Source organism: Colletotrichum gloeosporioides (genome assembly GCF_011800055.1).
Source record: "Colletotrichum gloeosporioides strain Lc1 chromosome Unknown consensus_38, whole genome shotgun sequence".
NCBI lineage: Eukaryota > Fungi > Ascomycota > Sordariomycetes > Glomerellales > Glomerellaceae > Colletotrichum > Colletotrichum gloeosporioides.
Genome location: NW_025544683.1, coordinates 652 through 16,819, shown reverse-complemented (window position 1 = coordinate 16,819; position 16,168 = coordinate 652). Strand labels below are relative to the sequence as shown.

The following is a 16,168-nucleotide window of genomic DNA, read 5'->3' as shown; positions in this document are numbered from 1 at the left end:
CTATGATTTGTGCTCGAAGCCGATTTGACGCGGATCGAGCCGGCGTTCCTGGTGCCTTGCTTGCATTCCTGCAGCTACCTGGCTAGCAAAAATGTTTCGTTTCCCGCCAAAGAGAAAGAAAACACATGTTTTGTGTTGTAACAAATCTGTTGAATCATTTTCGTTTGAGCCATTCGCAGCGGCTACACCCGTGTGTTTCTTTCAGAGGCATCTGAACCTGTACTTACACATCCAAGCCTCCATCCAACCCCAGATTCCAACCATCAATCCATTCTTCTCTGTCAACAATCAAGTTTCACCTTCTTCAAACCCCAGAATAGCTCCAACTTTCTCAATGACCCCAAGGCAGCTTCCCGTCCTTCCAATTGGCCTTCCCAAAGTCACCCACCAGCACCGGCTCGCGCCTCTGTCGCCGAGTCACCCCTCACCATCCCTTAGCTCCCCCGAGGACTCCTTTGTTCGTCCCCTCAACTCAATGACATCAACTAGTCCGTTTTCCTCCCCACTGGTTCTCGACCCTTTCCCGGAAACATCCTCCCCCTCCACCCGCGCGTGAACGCTAAACCCAATCCCTCCATCAAATCGCCCACTGGCTTCGTCCCCCGTTAGCTCTGCGGCCCACGTTCGCCCAATCAGAGACCACTCCGTAAGACTTTGGGGTCTCATCGAAAAACTACGCAGCAAAAAGAGATAGGCCAGACCAGGCCAAAGACCCGCGCCGTCTGCAGGGTCATCCGGCCCCGGCTGACCTGCATGCCGACCTGACTTACACACAAACCCGACCCCGGGCAAGAACCGAGACAAACAAACGACGATCTCGTCCCCACGCCGGTGCTTATCTCAAAACGCCACCAAAGCGATGACACCAAGTCAAACACCGTCCCGCCCAGCTGAAGACGTTCCCTTCAGTCCTCGCGCGGCGCCACCGACGATGAGGTCGTCACGATTAGCGTCCGGACAGGCGAGACAAGGTCGATTGCCGAGTGAGATTTGTGGAGGGGACGTGAGTGTGTGTGTGTGTGTGTGTGTGTGTGTGTGCTTGTGTGTGGAGGAGGGGAAGGGCCTCTGTTTCTTTAAGCTGGATGAGGACACCACCACGCCCACAGACCTGTCATATCACCATCTAGCACTGACATCCGTCATCCAAGTCAAAACTCGTCGGTTCGCCTCAAGTAGAAGGCTTGTCTCGTCGCAAAATTCCTCTTGCTAGAGTGGCTGAAAGCCTCAAGACTCACCCACCATGGCCCGCGACGACGACAGCAAGTCACCCGACGGGTCTCTACGGCGGCCGTCTCTGGGGTCGAGAGATGAGCGTCCGTCCTCGGAATTCCTGGGCGCTGAGCGCTCCCGCATCTCCATCATCGCAGAGGACTCAGACGAGCGTACCGACCGCACTTCCGGCTCATCTCCAGAACTAGACGATGTCGACGAAAAACCGTCCCGGTCGTCGTCTTACTCCGACCACGGCGACGACGATGACGACGACGAGGAGATTCTTCCTGAATCCCTCACGGAGGACTGGGAGGAGAAGATGTCCCGCTTCTCCCAAGCAAACACGCTCCAGGACCGCCGCCGCCGAGAATCAGAAACCGTCGTAGTCCTCCCCGACGACAAGGCAGACCGGAGGAAGAGCACCGGCAGCGCAACCTCGACCGTGTCCCGCTGCTCACACTGCGGGCACCACCGCCGCGCCTCGTCAGTCACGCTGGCCAACGCCCCAGCGATTCCGATGCGCAAGTCCTCCCTGCCGCAGCGGCACGGCTCCCTGCGGATAACACCGCGCGTGCAGCCAATGTCGCCCAAGGCGGCGGCCGCCTCGGAAGCCGCCGCCGCCGCTGGTTGTTCGGAGCAGCGTGCGTTCCCACTGAATGTGAAGAGGGTTCCCTCGCATGCCATGTCAGACGTGCAGGTGGCGCGGCACGTGCAGAGCGACGGCAACAACTTCTCTGAGCCGCGCTCCGAGACGGCATCGATCATCTCGTCAATCTTTGCGCCATCGCTGCGGCATCTGGCGAGCCATCCGTCTCTGAACGGGTCGTTGGGCTCGCCGGTGAGGAGAGGGTCGATCGTCACGCCTGTTGCTGAGCAGCGGCATCCTGGAAAGGCTGGGGCGCGGATCAGTCGCTTCACGAGGCCGTTTGAGCCGGATATCGACGAGGATGACGGGGAGGATTACCTGCGGCAGGTGAGGAGGTTAGAGGCACTCAGAGCACAGCAGAGAATCTCGCAAGTGCTGGCGGCGGACATATTTTGCGAGAAGGAGGAATGGGTTGAAGGGTGGCCGTTGGTTTTCCTCATCATCGGTATCTGCCTTGTGGTGTTTATAATCTCGGTGCACAGGACGATTATCACGACTGTAAGTTGAATGGCTGTGTTGGGGTGACGCGATGCTGACACAAGTAGGCAATTCCTCAAATTACCTCAGAATTCAAGTTCACGTCGGATATTGGGTGGTACGGTTCAGCATATCTTCTCACGGCTTGCGCTTTCCAGCCTCTTTTTGGCAGAATCTTTGTGCTCTTCTCGGTCAAATGGTCGTACCTTCTGGCCATGCTGATGTTCCTTGGCGGATCTCTCATATGCGCCCTATCTCCAAGTTCGATGGTCCTCATCATCGGCCGTGCCGTGGCTGGATCTGGAAGCGCTGGCATTCTCACGGGCAGCTTCGTTGTAGTTGCAACTGCGATTCCGTCGAGACTGCGACCGGCTTACACAGCCATCGTAGGACTGATGTATGAGACGTCCCCCACCACAAGACCCAATGTTTGCTGACTTCCTGCAGGTTCGGAATTGGAACCACTGTTGGTCCTCTCCTCGGTGGTGTTTTCACTGAACTCGTCGTAAGTCAACCAATCTAACTAGTTCCCTGAAATGAGACTGATAAAGCGTTAGACGTGGCGATGGAACTTCTTCGTAAACCTGCCGGTCGTAGGCGCCAACATGATCATCTTCCTCGTCTTCTTTCATCCCAGACAGCCCCCTCGCGTGAGACCGAGGTTCCTCGACAGAATTCTGGAGCTCGACCTCCTCGGCAATATTTTCCTCTTGGGCGCCTGCGTGATGCTGTTCATGGCCCTCGAACTTACCAACCGTGGCCAAGCATGGTCGAGCATCAAGATCATCGGCCTCTTGTCGGGATCAGGGGCGACCGCTATCGTTTTCGCAGCATGGCAATGGTGGAGGCAGGACGGAGCATTGATCCCCCCGGCCATCATCACCCACCGAACAGTCGCGGCATCCTGCGTCGCTGCCTTCTCCACGTACGGCGCGCTCATGATCCATACGTATTTCCTGCCGCTGTGGTTCCAGGCAATCCGCGGCGAGGATGCCATCATGTCCGGCGTGGACATGATACCCTACGTGGCGACCATTGGCATCTTCTCCCTGCTCTCAGCGGTCTTCGTATCGGTCGTCGGCTATCCCGTGCCCCCGGCAGTCGTGGGCGGCATGATCGGCACAGCAGGCTGTGGCGTTCTGCGTTTGCTGTCTCCGAGCACACCGATCGCCTATTGGATAGGTTTCGAGATCCTCGTGGCTGCAGGCTTTGGCATGTCGATCCAGCAGGGCTTGACTGCGGTGCAAGCCGTTCTCCCACCAGATGACATTTCTGTTGGCACCGCTGCTGTCGTCGCTTCTCAGTCTCTGGGAGGCGCCATCTTCGTCTCTGTGGGCAACATGCTGTTCCAGAATTACCTCCTGCGCGCTGCGGCTAAGAATCTGGTTCCTGGTGTCAACATTCGCGCGGTGCTTAGAGCTGGTGCCACAGCTTTCCGTACAGTAGTTCCTGCAAGCGCGTTGCCCAGAATGATGACGGTGTACAATGATGCTTTGAGGGTTACTTTCACAGCGGCCATCCCTTTGGCAGGGGTAGCAGCTATTGCGGCATGCTTCATGGAGTGGAAATCAGTCAAAGTAAAGAAGGCTGCGTAGCTGTAGACAAGTGGAGGATTAAAATATGAAATACGATTGCTCAAATGAACATTGCAATTCCCCCTTGACCCCTGGCCCCATCGATGGCGCTCGGGGGCTGAAAATAAAGTGTGCCTTACCCGCGGCATTATCGGCTGTTGGAGAGACATCAACGGGAGCTTGTAGCAAGCCACTCCACACCTCTGCATCATCTCGTTGGCGTATTTATTTAAGGCAGAATTACAGGAGCAGATTGAGGTCCCGCCGACTTCGATTCGCCTTGTAGGGACGATTTGAGGGGCGCCGGTGTGCTGCTGAAACCTTCTAGCTGCCACAATCGCGACGTGATTCGTCGTATGAGCCGGCGAGCGATCAGGGATGCGAATCCCATGGCGAGCAACCCCAGTTTTGTATGACCGCAAGTCTTCGAACCAGAGCGCGAGCAACCGGTGTTGTATGCATTTGCGGAAGGCGGGAAACAGGGGTAAGTCCAGCCGCCAAGAAGCTGCAGTACAACGCAAAAGCAACGTCGGTGGTTCATTGCAGTGATCTGCGCCGCGCGGTACCTTTGGTATTTATCAGTGTTCGTCCCGGGTTTGACTTATTCTCTCTCCCCCCCTCTCTTGTCGCCCGAATCTTTCTCCAACTCAATGTGAAAATGCAACTGTCGTGCTGGTTTCTCGCAACGCTCCCGCTGGCGTCCTTGGCGGCTGGACAGACACAGACATGCTACTGGCCAAGCGGTTCGTCGGCACCTCTACTGCAGGCCTGTTCGGTGGGCTCGGGCAACGAAGCTGCCGCATGCTGTTTCAATAATCATTATTGTATGACCAACGGCCTTTGCCTATCGCCAACTGAAGGAACTTGGTATCGGGGTGGGTGTACGGACAAAGACTTTCAGCAGACGGGATGTCCGAAATATTGCGATACAACTGATATTGTAGGCGCAAGTAAGTCGATTTCTTCAAGGTTCAGTCGCGACAAAGGCGCAAGCCTGGCAGATGAAGACTGACTCGGTTTGGCAGCACCGAATCGTCATGCGGCAGTGTGGGCATGCGCTTCAAAAGTCTTCGCCTGCACCAGTCTCGATAACTGCTCGAAGCAGAACTTCACTGTTGGAGCATACAGAGCGGTCATGAATGTGGCCCTCTCGACGGACCTCGCCGATAGCGCAACGACGGCAACAGCGTCAGCCACCAGTGGAAGCACGAGCGGCTCAAGTACGGCCTCAAGTGATGTGACCGGTTCCACATGTCCGGCTACAGAGAATGGAATCTCGACAGGCGCGGCGGCCGGCATCGGGGTGGGCGTTGGTCTGCCGTTGGCCCTCGCGGTTGGCGCGCTGACCTTCATGCTCATGCGCGAGAAGAAGAGGTCAAGAGCGGCGCAGGCGAGATATCAGCAGCCTGGATACGGCCAACAGCCCGGATTCAATCAGCAGCCCTACACGAGCACGCCGTCGCACTGGGGCAAGCCGGAAGGGCACTTTGTCCCCAACGAGGTATCGGGACACGCAGCGACACATGAGCTGGCGGATACCCAAGGCAGACACGAGCTTGGCCATTGACGAAGGAAGGCCTCAGGGTATTGACGGACGAAATAACGACGATTCGCGGAGCCAAATCTCATCGTGGGGACATGGTCAAGTCGCCTGAAAAGGCTGGCAGGAGTCGCTGGGAGGGTAACGAACCCCTTGGCGCTGGCAATAAATGCCATGATCCTGCCATTCCTGGCTGCCTGTTCTTGTCAAGATAGAGAGACATGAGGGCACCAACGCGTGGACCAGCTCTGACAATCCAAGTCGATGCCGACGGTGCGTTGGTCGACCTGAAGCCACCGCGAGGTGCTAACGACGGGTGAAGGCCTAGAAACCAAGGAGCGGCATGCGCGCATGCGCTCAGGTGGCATTTGAAGTCGGGACAAGATCTGGAAGCTGGGGTTGATCCTTTCCAGGCTGGAGGATTCGGGACGGCGGGAGATGGACATGAGCAAGTCATCAGGATTGCCGAAAGAAGGAAGGGGGGCCCCATCAGACAAACCACTTATGCGGCTTATGCACAAGCCGAGGGCCGTGCCGCTGCATAATATTTATTCACGTACTAGTTTACGAGTCAACCAATCACATTTCATCGGATGCCTGAATTCTAGCACGTCCCCTACCCGCCGACATGTCTTCTCTCAATCATCCACCTTACAAACATCGACTTGCATCAGCCTCTTTATCGTCCGCCAAGCGTATCATCGCCTGACGCGCCGCGATCTTTTGCCTCTGGTGATTCCATCATGAACATGAGGCTTCAATGATAGTGGGCATCGCTCTCAATATTAGCCGCGGGCCAATTGAACGTGTGTGGCCGAGACCTACGTACAACGGATGACTGACTTCGTCAGCAGGGTCTCCCAGAAATGGCACAGACACCATCATGACCACCATGAACCACGTTTCTGGTATCTCCGAACCACAGACTCGGGCATCCTCTCTTCGCTCTTCTCCTGCTCTGCCTTGACACCACCACGATCCAGCCACTCAAAGCGCTGAAGGTGGCTCATGGCGTCCTTTCCAGGAAACCCCTTACACTAGCGCCCTCCAGGGCTGACTCTTCTCCATTTTGGGCCGTACCAAGCTGCATGGACTCGCGCCGGCGCCCCAGGTTGCGGCTCACAACGAGCGTTGTGCGCTACGCGGTGCTTCTCTTTGTCAGGCGATAGTCATCGCTGGATCAATCTCGCTCAGTCTCAATTGGGTCTGGGCCCAGGCCAGATTCATGCAGCAGTAAGCACCAACATGGAAGAAGAAAGCTCCATTCAGGTTCCCACGGCGTTTGCCGTTTCTCTTTCGGCAGATGCGTGACGGAGCTTGCTATCCCGCGGCCATGGCATCTCCTGCGGGCGCCAGCCAAGCGGCGTTCTAGCACCTAAATGTAATTTAATTCTGCGATACTGGGAGACGTTGGAGCCAGTCTCGTCCCCGGCGACCCCTGTTTAAGACTCATAACCAACCCAGATCTACACCTTGACGCCTTAACCACTTGTCTGTTACGTCAATATCCTCAAAAAGTTATTCCTTCAGCCTTGCGTTTGCAAGTCAACCCCTTAGCTGGGTGCTCTTGGCTTGAATTCGGCATATAACGATCGTACCTCGAGCCAAGATTGCTCCGCGCGCAAAAAGATGGACGACCGCGAGGCCTAGTACCACCAGCAGCAACTCGAATGGCATCAGAAGAAGCATGAACAACAGGTGCAACGACAGCGGCAGCTTAGAGGACCCGACGATGAGGGGCAGTCACATTCGCCAACATCTTCCTCGCCGCCGCCGCCACACTCGCCCAAGTCTTTGCAGCAAACATCCCTGACAACTCTTAAGAACGACGACGAGAAATCCCAGAGCAAGCAACAGACTCTGCTCGACGAGCAGCCAGGTCTCGAGCCGGCGCCAGTACGCTGGTCCAACGCTCCGATCCCATACACAACACATGACGTTCAGAGTCCAGCGGGGCAGAGCTCAGTTGTGAGCCCAGGAGCTTTGAGTCCTGGAGGGCAAACGCTCACTTCAGACGCGAAGTGGCTGGAGAGCCAACTCTACGCCGTGCCAGTTGAGTCAACATCATCACCACCGCCACCGCCAATTGGCAAGCGACGGATTCTCGGTCTTTCTGTGCCTGTCTTCTGGGGTCTTGTCATTGCCCTGGTGATTGTCCTGGCTGCAGGACTCGCCGGCGGCGTCGCAGGCGGTCTGATAGCCCAGAAGGCCAGCGCCTCATCCGAGTAAGTCAAGTCGAACCGAGCTCGAATCTTTGCCAAGCTAAACTTTCAGCAGTCCAACGTCAACCGCCGACTCCGCGTCTTCCAACCCATCGGCAACCACGACAGCCGCAACCTCCGCCGCGGCCACCGCCCAAGCCTCCGGCAGCGTTCTCCCCGCCCCCACCGACGGCGGATGCCCCAAGATTAACTCGACGACCTTCACCCCGCTCGATGCCGAGGGCGAGGCCATGGGCCTGAGCAACGGCCAGGGCCAGATCTTCCGCCAGCTGTGCGAGGTCAACTACCCTGGCGGAGCGGCCTATGGCAACCCCGGCATCTACGACATCCTCAAGGCGTACGTCTCGACGTTTGACGAATGCATGACACTGTGCGCGGCGCACAACCAGGCGTATTACCTCAATCTCGGCAACGGGGACGTGGCGAAGGGGGGATATTGCCGGTCTGTGGCTATGATCAAGACGCCGGGCGAGTATTGCTACTTGAAGAATGGCACGGGTGTGTCGGATACTTTCGGGCATCCAAAGGACTTTGTCAGTGCAGTTGTCGTTTCTGGTCTAGATGTCTAGTGTTGGTTAATGAAGTGATTCGGACCGTTTCTCATTGGTGAATGCGCGGCGTTGGGGTAAAAGGAATACCATCAGTTAATGTTCTACCACTATGATCTACCAAACCAAAGTCTGTTTCTTCGCGTGGATTCAGAACCAGCTTTTGCCAAACACATCAAGACATGTCATGTCACAAAGAGTTGTTGTCATGCGTCAATCGTGTCGCGTTATCATTTCATGCTCATCTAGCTGTGTACTCCGTCTTCGTCGGCCAACATGGCCTGCCGAACACGTCCCGAGGTCTGCTTCTTCCGCTGCTAGCCCATAGAGATCCCGGCAGCTACCTCACTTCTTGCTGGAACCGCCGTAGCCGGAAGAAGACTTGTCGCCGCTGGACGAGGTGTAGGTCGAGCCGCCCTGGCCGTCGTTATAGTAGGTGCTTCCGTTGGGGTTGGAGTAGTAGTACGATCCGTCACTATTTGATCCGACAAACGTCAGCCCGATACCACCAGGCCAAGACAATGGGGACTTACGAGTTGGAGTAGTGGTACGAGTTCGAGTTCGAGGCACTGCTACCGTAGTCGCGGGCGCAGTAGTGGTTGCCCTGTGAACCCGTCATAGTCAGCCAGCGTGTCGGCTCAGGTGAGATTGAGGAGGTCGGACCTGGCTGTTGGTGCCGGAGCTCTTATACGAGTATCCCTGGTTGCTAGGCATCTTGGAGGTTATTCAGAGATTCTTGAGTCTGTGAGTGTAGAGGTGAGGTTGATTTGCTTCCTGGTCAGTGGCTTGTTGGAGGAGAGTCAGGGGAGTGACTATCTAGAGAGGCGGGGGAATTAAATAGGAGGTGGATCCCAAGCCATCAAGCCTTCCTCCCCGCATCTTAGATTGCTGGGACAGGGAAGCTTCCTGTTGCTGCAGGGGAAGCTGCAAACAAAGGGAAGCTACGGCGAATTAGGCCGTGCGCCTAACCTTCTGTCTTCAACTCTGCTTGATAGAGCCAACGGTGCGCCATTTTTTTGACAAGCGAGCACTTTCCAAACAGAAAGCATGTTGAGAGGTTGAAGCTCGCTCTTCAACAAGCAGCTTGTGATAAGGGAGCTTTGGCCGCGTGACGTCTATCAGGACCCTGCCGCGCCAGGGACTTGACGCTATCGTGAGGTTTGCATGGCAGGGCTATCCCAGTACGTCTTGGCAACCTCACCGAACACTGAAGCCGTGGGGTAGGTTGGTATGTCGAGCTCGGGACAGCAACATAGGTGCCGACGGAGACTTTTGAAAGTCAAGCTAAGACGCCAGGCCGAGGCTCAACTGAACATTAGGATTCTTGAGTCGTGGTCGAGAAGTGAGAAACTCACGGAGTCAGCTAGGCGCGCAAGCTTGCTGACTGAGTCGTACTCAAACTGGAGAGTGAGGGGTTCCGAACGAGTACCAACGTATGGACAACCTCAGATGCCCCAACACTGACGAGCTACCTTCCAGCGAAAACCCGACGCAATGACTTGAAATTGAGGACCTAATAGCTTCCAATCAAACGTAGAAATCATATTTTGCACCTGGTATATGCGAATAAAGAAAGCAAGCAGGCAGCCCTCCCATATTGCACCAAACCAAAAATCAAAAGCAGGCCAGCAAAAGCCACACCAATTTCCCCCAAACCCCATATGCATCATCAGAACCGTCATCCCGTTCATTGGACCATCAAATCATTTCATACCAACGCTTGACAAACCAAAAAAGTCAGCATCTCATCTCATTCAAGCCAAGAAAAGAAAACAAGAAGTAAAAGAAACCCCCACGGCGGCAAACGGAAATAGCAAACCAACGCCCCCTCTTCCCCCAATCCAAGGACCTCGCGCCCCTCCTGTGTGATCGGCCCCCGCAAAAAAAGAAATTCTTCAAGTGACAAGGCTCCGTTAGATAAGATCTCACTTACTTCTTTCCGTATCCGGAGCACGTCCGGTATCCACTGGCCGAGGTGAACGTCGACCCGCCGTTGCCGTCATATTTTCCCCCGTTGTTGGGATTGGCGTAATGGTAAGAGCCGTTTCTGCGCGAATTTCCTGCCCATCAGTCTTTGCTGCTTCGTCGTCTTCCTAGCCGGAACCGTGGGTTTGCCGTGATGAGAGGCGTTTGAAGGGGGGTAGAAGAGCTTACATGCTGTTGGGATGGTGGTATCCGTCTTGTTTTGAAGAAGAGCCGCCGGCGTCGCGGGGGATATGTTGGCTGCCCTGTGTCTCTCTGATTGTAAGCATGGGAAACCTCCATCCTCCGAAGCCTCGGCATCGCGAGATTAGAGTTTCCGGGATGAGATTTTCTTTCTTACCTGGCTGGTACTCCCCGAACTCTTGTAAGTGTACCCCTTGTTGCTTGGCATGTTGAATTCGTGTCGATATAGTGGGCGGGGAGGGCTGGCGGCGGATATCTTGATCCTTCTCGAGCGCGGCTTCAATTCATCCAAGAATCGGAGGATATGAGTTTCGATGGAGCTTTCGTCGGGGTTGGCGTTGTTCACGAGACAGACAGGGGGCAAGTTTGGCGTGTGAGAGAGGGGCAAAAACAGTTGAGAAAAAGGGGGATAGCCGGACACTTTAAAAGGCACCAGAAGCAGGCAGCTTTTAGCGGCCAGGTGGAGATGGGAAAGGTGAATGCAATGGTTCTCTCCAACCCACGACGAGTTATACACACCTACGAGAGAGTTTTACGGGCACATGGGCTGATCATGGCGATGCGTGTTTTGAAACGATACGCTTGCCTATTACCCCGCCCTTGGACGAAAGACATACTAAGTAGGCACATAGCACGACACGGGCGTACACACACGCGCCCGCGCGCACACACACCCTTCACGCACACGGACGACTTTTCGGGCAGAGCTGCGTGTATTCTTTTTGGCAGTCTGGCCGTCAATGCCTTGGACGGGGGTTGGGTATGGATACACCAACAATCACAACACCACATCAACGATGGGACGACTGGGGAGGGAGGGACGCGGGGACCCAGAATGAAGCTAGCTGCCGGCAGCAAGGAACCACATCAGCAGCAAGAAGCAGCAGCAGTAGAAGCAGCCAAGCGGGCTGACGGGGGAAAGTGGGCAGGGCGAAGATGTGCGCCGCCGCCGCCTCGTGGGCCGAGCGAGGCGACAGACAAATAATAGGCGAATGACATTCCGTAAAGCCATGCGCTGGCATTGCGTCTGGGCCTGACTTCGGGGGTATTTTTAAGCTCCATGTGGGGGTGCTGGGTGAGAGCTGCTGCTGCTGCTGCTTGCTGCCCGCTGTTGCTGATGGCAGCTGGTTTTTATGGGACGAAGCGAGCAGAAAGCCGTCCGAGGGGTGGGTAGGCAGGCGGGCAGACAGAAGCAACAGGGACACGCAGTGTTGGTGGTGGTGGTGGCTCTCGGATGTGGGCAAGGTTGGGACGACATGGCAACTTGGATTTTACGGCGACGACGGCGGTCCAGGGGTGCGCATTGGGGGCAAGGGAGGGAGGGAGGGTCAAAGGTGAACGTGGGAAAAGCTTCACTACCACCCCCCCTCCTCCTGGTACCTGTCTGTCTGTCGCCGCCGCTGCCGATGATGGGTTCTTGGAGAACGCATGCTCCAATGGACGGCGCCCACATGCAGCGAGAACCGGGAACGCCCGGCCGGCCTTAGGTTGAAAAATGTCTCTCGATCAGAGGTGCGGGTGGTGGGATACGCAGCTTATATCTCCGAGGTCCCGGCTTCGGTGCCTCGGACCTGGCTCCGAGCGGGTAACATCTCATCTCATCAATCTTCGGGAATCTGGATCTTGGAAGGGATCTAGAATGTCACCCCTTTTCTTTCCAATCTCGGTTACGCGTGAAATCATAAAAGTCTATTTCTTCTTTTTTTACCTCCTACTTGTCTAAAATGGTCTAAGAGGCTCTAGTGGAATATGTGCAGAGAGTGGCTCTCAAAGATGATGGTCAAGTCATTGCTTGTTGTCCTTGACGTCGCCGTCCTCGAGCTCGGCGATGAACTTCTCGGCGTCCAGGGCGGCCATGCAGCCGGAGCCTAAAAGCGATATCAATGTCAGCAAATGTCGGGGTTCCACAACATACGCGGCCTAACAACAGCCAATGGCTTTGCGGGCGAAAGGGACGGGAAAGCTCACCTGCACTGGTAATGGCCTGTCTGTATCTCTTGTCCTGGACGTCGCCGGCAGCGAAGACACCCTCGACGCTAGTCAGGGGGGTGCCGGGCTTGGTGACGATGTAGCCCTCGGCGTCGGTCTCGAGCTGGCCCTTGACGAGGGTGGTAGCGGGCTCGTGGCCGATGGCGTAGAACAGGCCGTTGGCCTCGACCTCCTCCTCCTTGCCGGTGACGGTGTCCTTGACGACGAGGTGGCTCATGAGGCCGTCGGCGCCGCCCTTGATCTCGGAGCCGACGGAGTTCCAGCGGACGGTGACCTTGGGGTGGGCCAGCAGGCGCTTGGCCATGATCTGGGAGGCGCGGAGGACGTCGCGGCGGACGAGGACGGTGACGTGGCTGGCGTACTTTGTGAGGAACATGGCCTCCTCGGCAGCGGAGTCGCCGCCGCCGATGACGAAGAGGGGCTTGTTGCGGAAGATGGGGACGGCGCCGTCGCAGACGGCGCAGGCGGAGACGCCGTTCTGCCAGTACTTGTCCTCACCGGGGAGGTTGAGGCGGCGGGCGGAGGCGCCGGTGGCCAGGATGATGGCGTCGGCGGTGTGGGTCTCGTCGGGGGAGAACTCGGTCGAGTACTTGAAGGGGCGGGAGGAGAGGTCGAGGTTGGCGACGGTGTCGGTGATGATCTCGGTGCCGAAGCGGGCGGACTGGGCCTTCATCTTCTCCATGAGCTCGCCGCCCATGACGCCCTCGGGGAAGCCGGGGAAGTTCTCGACGTCGGTGGTGGTGGTGAGCTGGCCGCCGGCGGCGATGCCGTTGGCCATGAAGCCCTCGTAGAGGACGGGCTTGAGCTCGGCGCGCGCCAGGTAGACGGCGGCGGTGTGGGCGGCAGGGCCGGAGCCGATGACTGTGCGGAGGAGGGCATTGTCAGTTCATGGGGTCTCTGCATTGAGGGTAGCAGGCAAGCATGGATGCAGTGAAGCCATCGTGAGTCGATGTGAAGGGGGAAGATGAGGGGCCGTAGAGGTAACGGTAGGAGCGGCAGCAACGGTGGTGACGACTTACTGACGACCTTGGAATGCATGCTGCGGGCTGTTGTTTTAAAATCAACGGGGTTGGCGGTGTTCTTTTTCAGGGTGGTAGTGGCTGCTGCAAAGGACAGGCCGGTCGCGCTGGAGCGAAGAAGTGTTCGTCTGAGGGTTGAAGAGAACAGTTTGGCGGTGATATGCGCGTTCGGAACACGCACTATCCTCTCCAAAATGGCGGGGTATCTTTAAAAAGGAAAAAAGAGACGCAGTGCGAAGGGGGGTCACCTCAGGGAGGGGCGTCCTCGGGGAGTGGAGGGGCAACGCAACGAAACACCAGGCGGGTTCTGCTTCTGCTCTCTCTCCCAATCAGCTCCTCGCAAAGCTACAACTCGTGGCTATCGTTGACGATATCTGCTCGCTGCTACGCACTATCTATCAGAGTCAAAGACGGCGTCTGACTGGACGGCGACTGCTTCCAAGTGGGAATTGCAGCGCAAGGCTAGGACGGTTGGAGCTGTGCTGCAGTTGGATTTCTAATGGTTGCCGGGATTTGGCCCTGCGATGGTGGATTCCAGAATTTTTCGGGCGGCGGCGCGACTCAGGGTTCTCTAGCGGACGGCCACCAAGAAATGCGCAATCGGAGCGCCGGCTGTGCTGGATTACTTAAGCGCCGAGTCTCCGGGCGGCCACGCCAAGTCACACCCCACTTACCGAGGCTCGCCCGAGTGACATAACTCCGAGCGGAACGCATGCTTTTTTCGAATTCCGGTCTCGGGGCCGACTTTCCGCAAGGGTTCTCACGACACGCTTGACGCATTCCCATCTTATCAATCAAAGATCTCTATTTGGAATTCTCGTCTTCTGACGTCAATGAAGCCTCGTCAGGTCGATGTTCTGGACTGGCCAAGGCCGTTGTCGGTGGAGACGGATGATGCGATTCCGTGTGGTGCAACATTTGATGACTCCTCGTGAGGATGATTATTGAACAATGCCAACAATTTGGAATTAAACTAACCACCTATTCTTCTGGTGCGATAGCGACTTCTATTACAAGACCGTTATAACTTTACCATTGTCGTCGCCTCCGTTGTCGTCCTTCATCTCTGTGCGACCTTGGCCGCATGGTTGCGCACAGAAAATACGGCCACGCAGACACGGGAAACACAGCAGTCCCTTACCAAAGGTAGAAAACCTTCGTCGTGTTGTTTCACGTATAAGACTGGGAGCCAGCCAACTCAGAAGCGGGTGTTCCGCGCAGCGACACTACCTACCTGAGCGCCTTTACCTCAAGGCCGAGACATCAGATCACAATCCTCGATAGTCTAGTGGTGAGGATATCGGCTTGTCATTTCACGATCGCCGGGGACCGGGGTTCAATTCCCCGTCGAGGAGTCAAAAGAGCCTGGATCTGGCTCCTTTCAATTTTTGCTGAATTTTTCGACACTGTGGGCAAGTTGCGGAGTCATTTCATGCCCTGGTCCGGCTATCCACATGTGCTCCGGCAAGCTGCGGATCACGGCGATAAGTGGGGCCTTAGAGACTTACCGTTTCTAGTAACTTGACGGAACGTGAATTGAGGGGACAAGAATGCGAAGTCGAAATCGCTTGATGAGTTTGGTTTCTCAAAGAAAATGGTGAGGCTCGAGAGTTCGCATCGGGTGGTGTGTGCTTGGCCTCGACGACTTAGTGCCGCATGGGAAACCTGACCGTGCTATGTCGAAGCGCCTGATATTATGGATATAAGAGGTACATCATGATCATCTCCATTGAAAGCAAAGCTGGAAGATACGGTTTGTCTTGAAGAGCATATCGAGCGGAAGGCAGTATATCAAGTCTCAACCACGGATGCAAAACTACCGTGGCCTAGAATATTCGGCGATGATACGCTCTACTTGCGAAACGTGTGCGTGGTGGTTCCTAAGAATAGAAGATTGGCATATCCTCTTCGCGGATGACTCAAATTGAAAGTCTCCTCATGCATATACCTCGTGACGAATACCCTTTAGAAGCCAGAGACAAGCATCGCTAAGTGCGGCGTCCAGCATCAGACCAAGGCTGAGCTTCATCGACGTATCTTAGCTTTCTTGTCACAAAAAGTGGCATACGAATCACACTCGTGACCTCGAATTGACGGAGAAGATGATTGCGGCGAGGCAATCTAGATGCAGAACTGCGGAGCACCTCCACAAACTACAGGTAGATCTTCGACAGTTATCCCCCCCCTAGGTAAGTATTCTGAAATAGGAATTAAGTGGGAAACGTCGCCTGGTCTTCACTGCCTGTCAATTCCCTAGGTTTCTGAGATGGATACGTTGGGGCAGGTAACTGTATTGTGCTTTTTTGATGCTGCGAGTAGTGCTACGTAGCAATGTCGCTGAGGGCAACAAGGTGAAAGCAGCTTTCACTTGAGGAGCGAGCATTACTAAACGATGCCATTTTGTTTACTAATGTCGCAGGGCTTAGAGTATTATTACTACTTATACTTGACTTTGGCGGGAGTCTTAGATAACACAGGTTGCAGTGGTTATCCGCGGCGGCTGCTTAAGCCCTCAATTGCCTGCCTAGGAAACCTACCTGCCTCGAACTTGTCGGAAGCTACAAGTGTCCTACATATGGGCGAGTTTTGCTGATGGGTAATATTAATCCTTAAGGGGAGAGCCTTTTTTAATCCTCATCTTAACTGCTAGACAGCCGCTCTATTTGCTTACGCACCTAACTTAAAGAAGATAACCTTAGATAAACTAATCTAGCTGCTAGGAAACCCTATAGTTTTAATGAGATAGCCACTCGCATATATTTGCTCTATGCTAGT

At 55.5% G+C, this 16,168-nt stretch overlaps 5 protein-coding genes across 5 annotated transcripts; 3 read left to right on the top strand and 2 right to left on the bottom strand.

Moving 5' to 3' along the window:
* Positions 1-1,240: 1,240 nt before the first annotated feature.
* Positions 1,241-3,930, top strand: GCG54_00013534 (Efflux pump roqT; the record flags this gene model as incomplete). The annotated part of the gene is made up of 4 exons (XM_045413386.1): positions 1,241-2,356; positions 2,404-2,732; positions 2,783-2,840; positions 2,893-3,930. 4 exons carry the CDS (start codon positions 1,241-1,243, stop codon positions 3,928-3,930), a joined length of 2,541 nt encoding a protein of 846 aa, XP_045265020.1.
* Positions 3,931-5,044: 1,114 nt separating this feature from the next.
* GCG54_00013533 (uncharacterized protein) lies at positions 5,045-5,476 on the top strand (the record flags this gene model as incomplete). Its single annotated transcript, XM_045413385.1, has 1 exon — positions 5,045-5,476. The coding sequence occupies one exon, from the start codon at positions 5,045-5,047 to the stop codon at positions 5,474-5,476; it is 432 nt and encodes a 143-aa protein (XP_045265019.1).
* A 1,623-nt stretch (positions 5,477-7,099) lies between these two features.
* GCG54_00013532 (uncharacterized protein) lies at positions 7,100-8,240 on the top strand (the record flags this gene model as incomplete). Its single annotated transcript, XM_045413384.1, has 2 exons — positions 7,100-7,674; positions 7,727-8,240. Coding segments are annotated over 2 exons (1,089 nt in total), but the record flags the coding sequence as incomplete, so codon positions are not given.
* A 324-nt stretch (positions 8,241-8,564) lies between these two features.
* GCG54_00013531 (uncharacterized protein) lies at positions 8,565-8,933 on the bottom strand (the record flags this gene model as incomplete). The annotated part of the gene is made up of 3 exons (XM_045413383.1): positions 8,565-8,694; positions 8,753-8,823; positions 8,883-8,933. The coding sequence occupies 3 exons, from the start codon at positions 8,931-8,933 to the stop codon at positions 8,565-8,567; spliced, it is 252 nt and encodes an 83-aa protein (XP_045265017.1).
* A 3,237-nt stretch (positions 8,934-12,170) lies between these two features.
* GCG54_00013530 (Thioredoxin reductase) lies at positions 12,171-13,499 on the bottom strand (the record flags this gene model as incomplete). Its single annotated transcript, XM_045413382.1, has 3 exons — positions 12,171-12,253; positions 12,354-13,235; positions 13,394-13,499. Coding segments are annotated over 3 exons (1,071 nt in total), but the record flags the coding sequence as incomplete, so codon positions are not given.
* Positions 13,500-16,168: the final 2,669 nt, after the last annotated feature.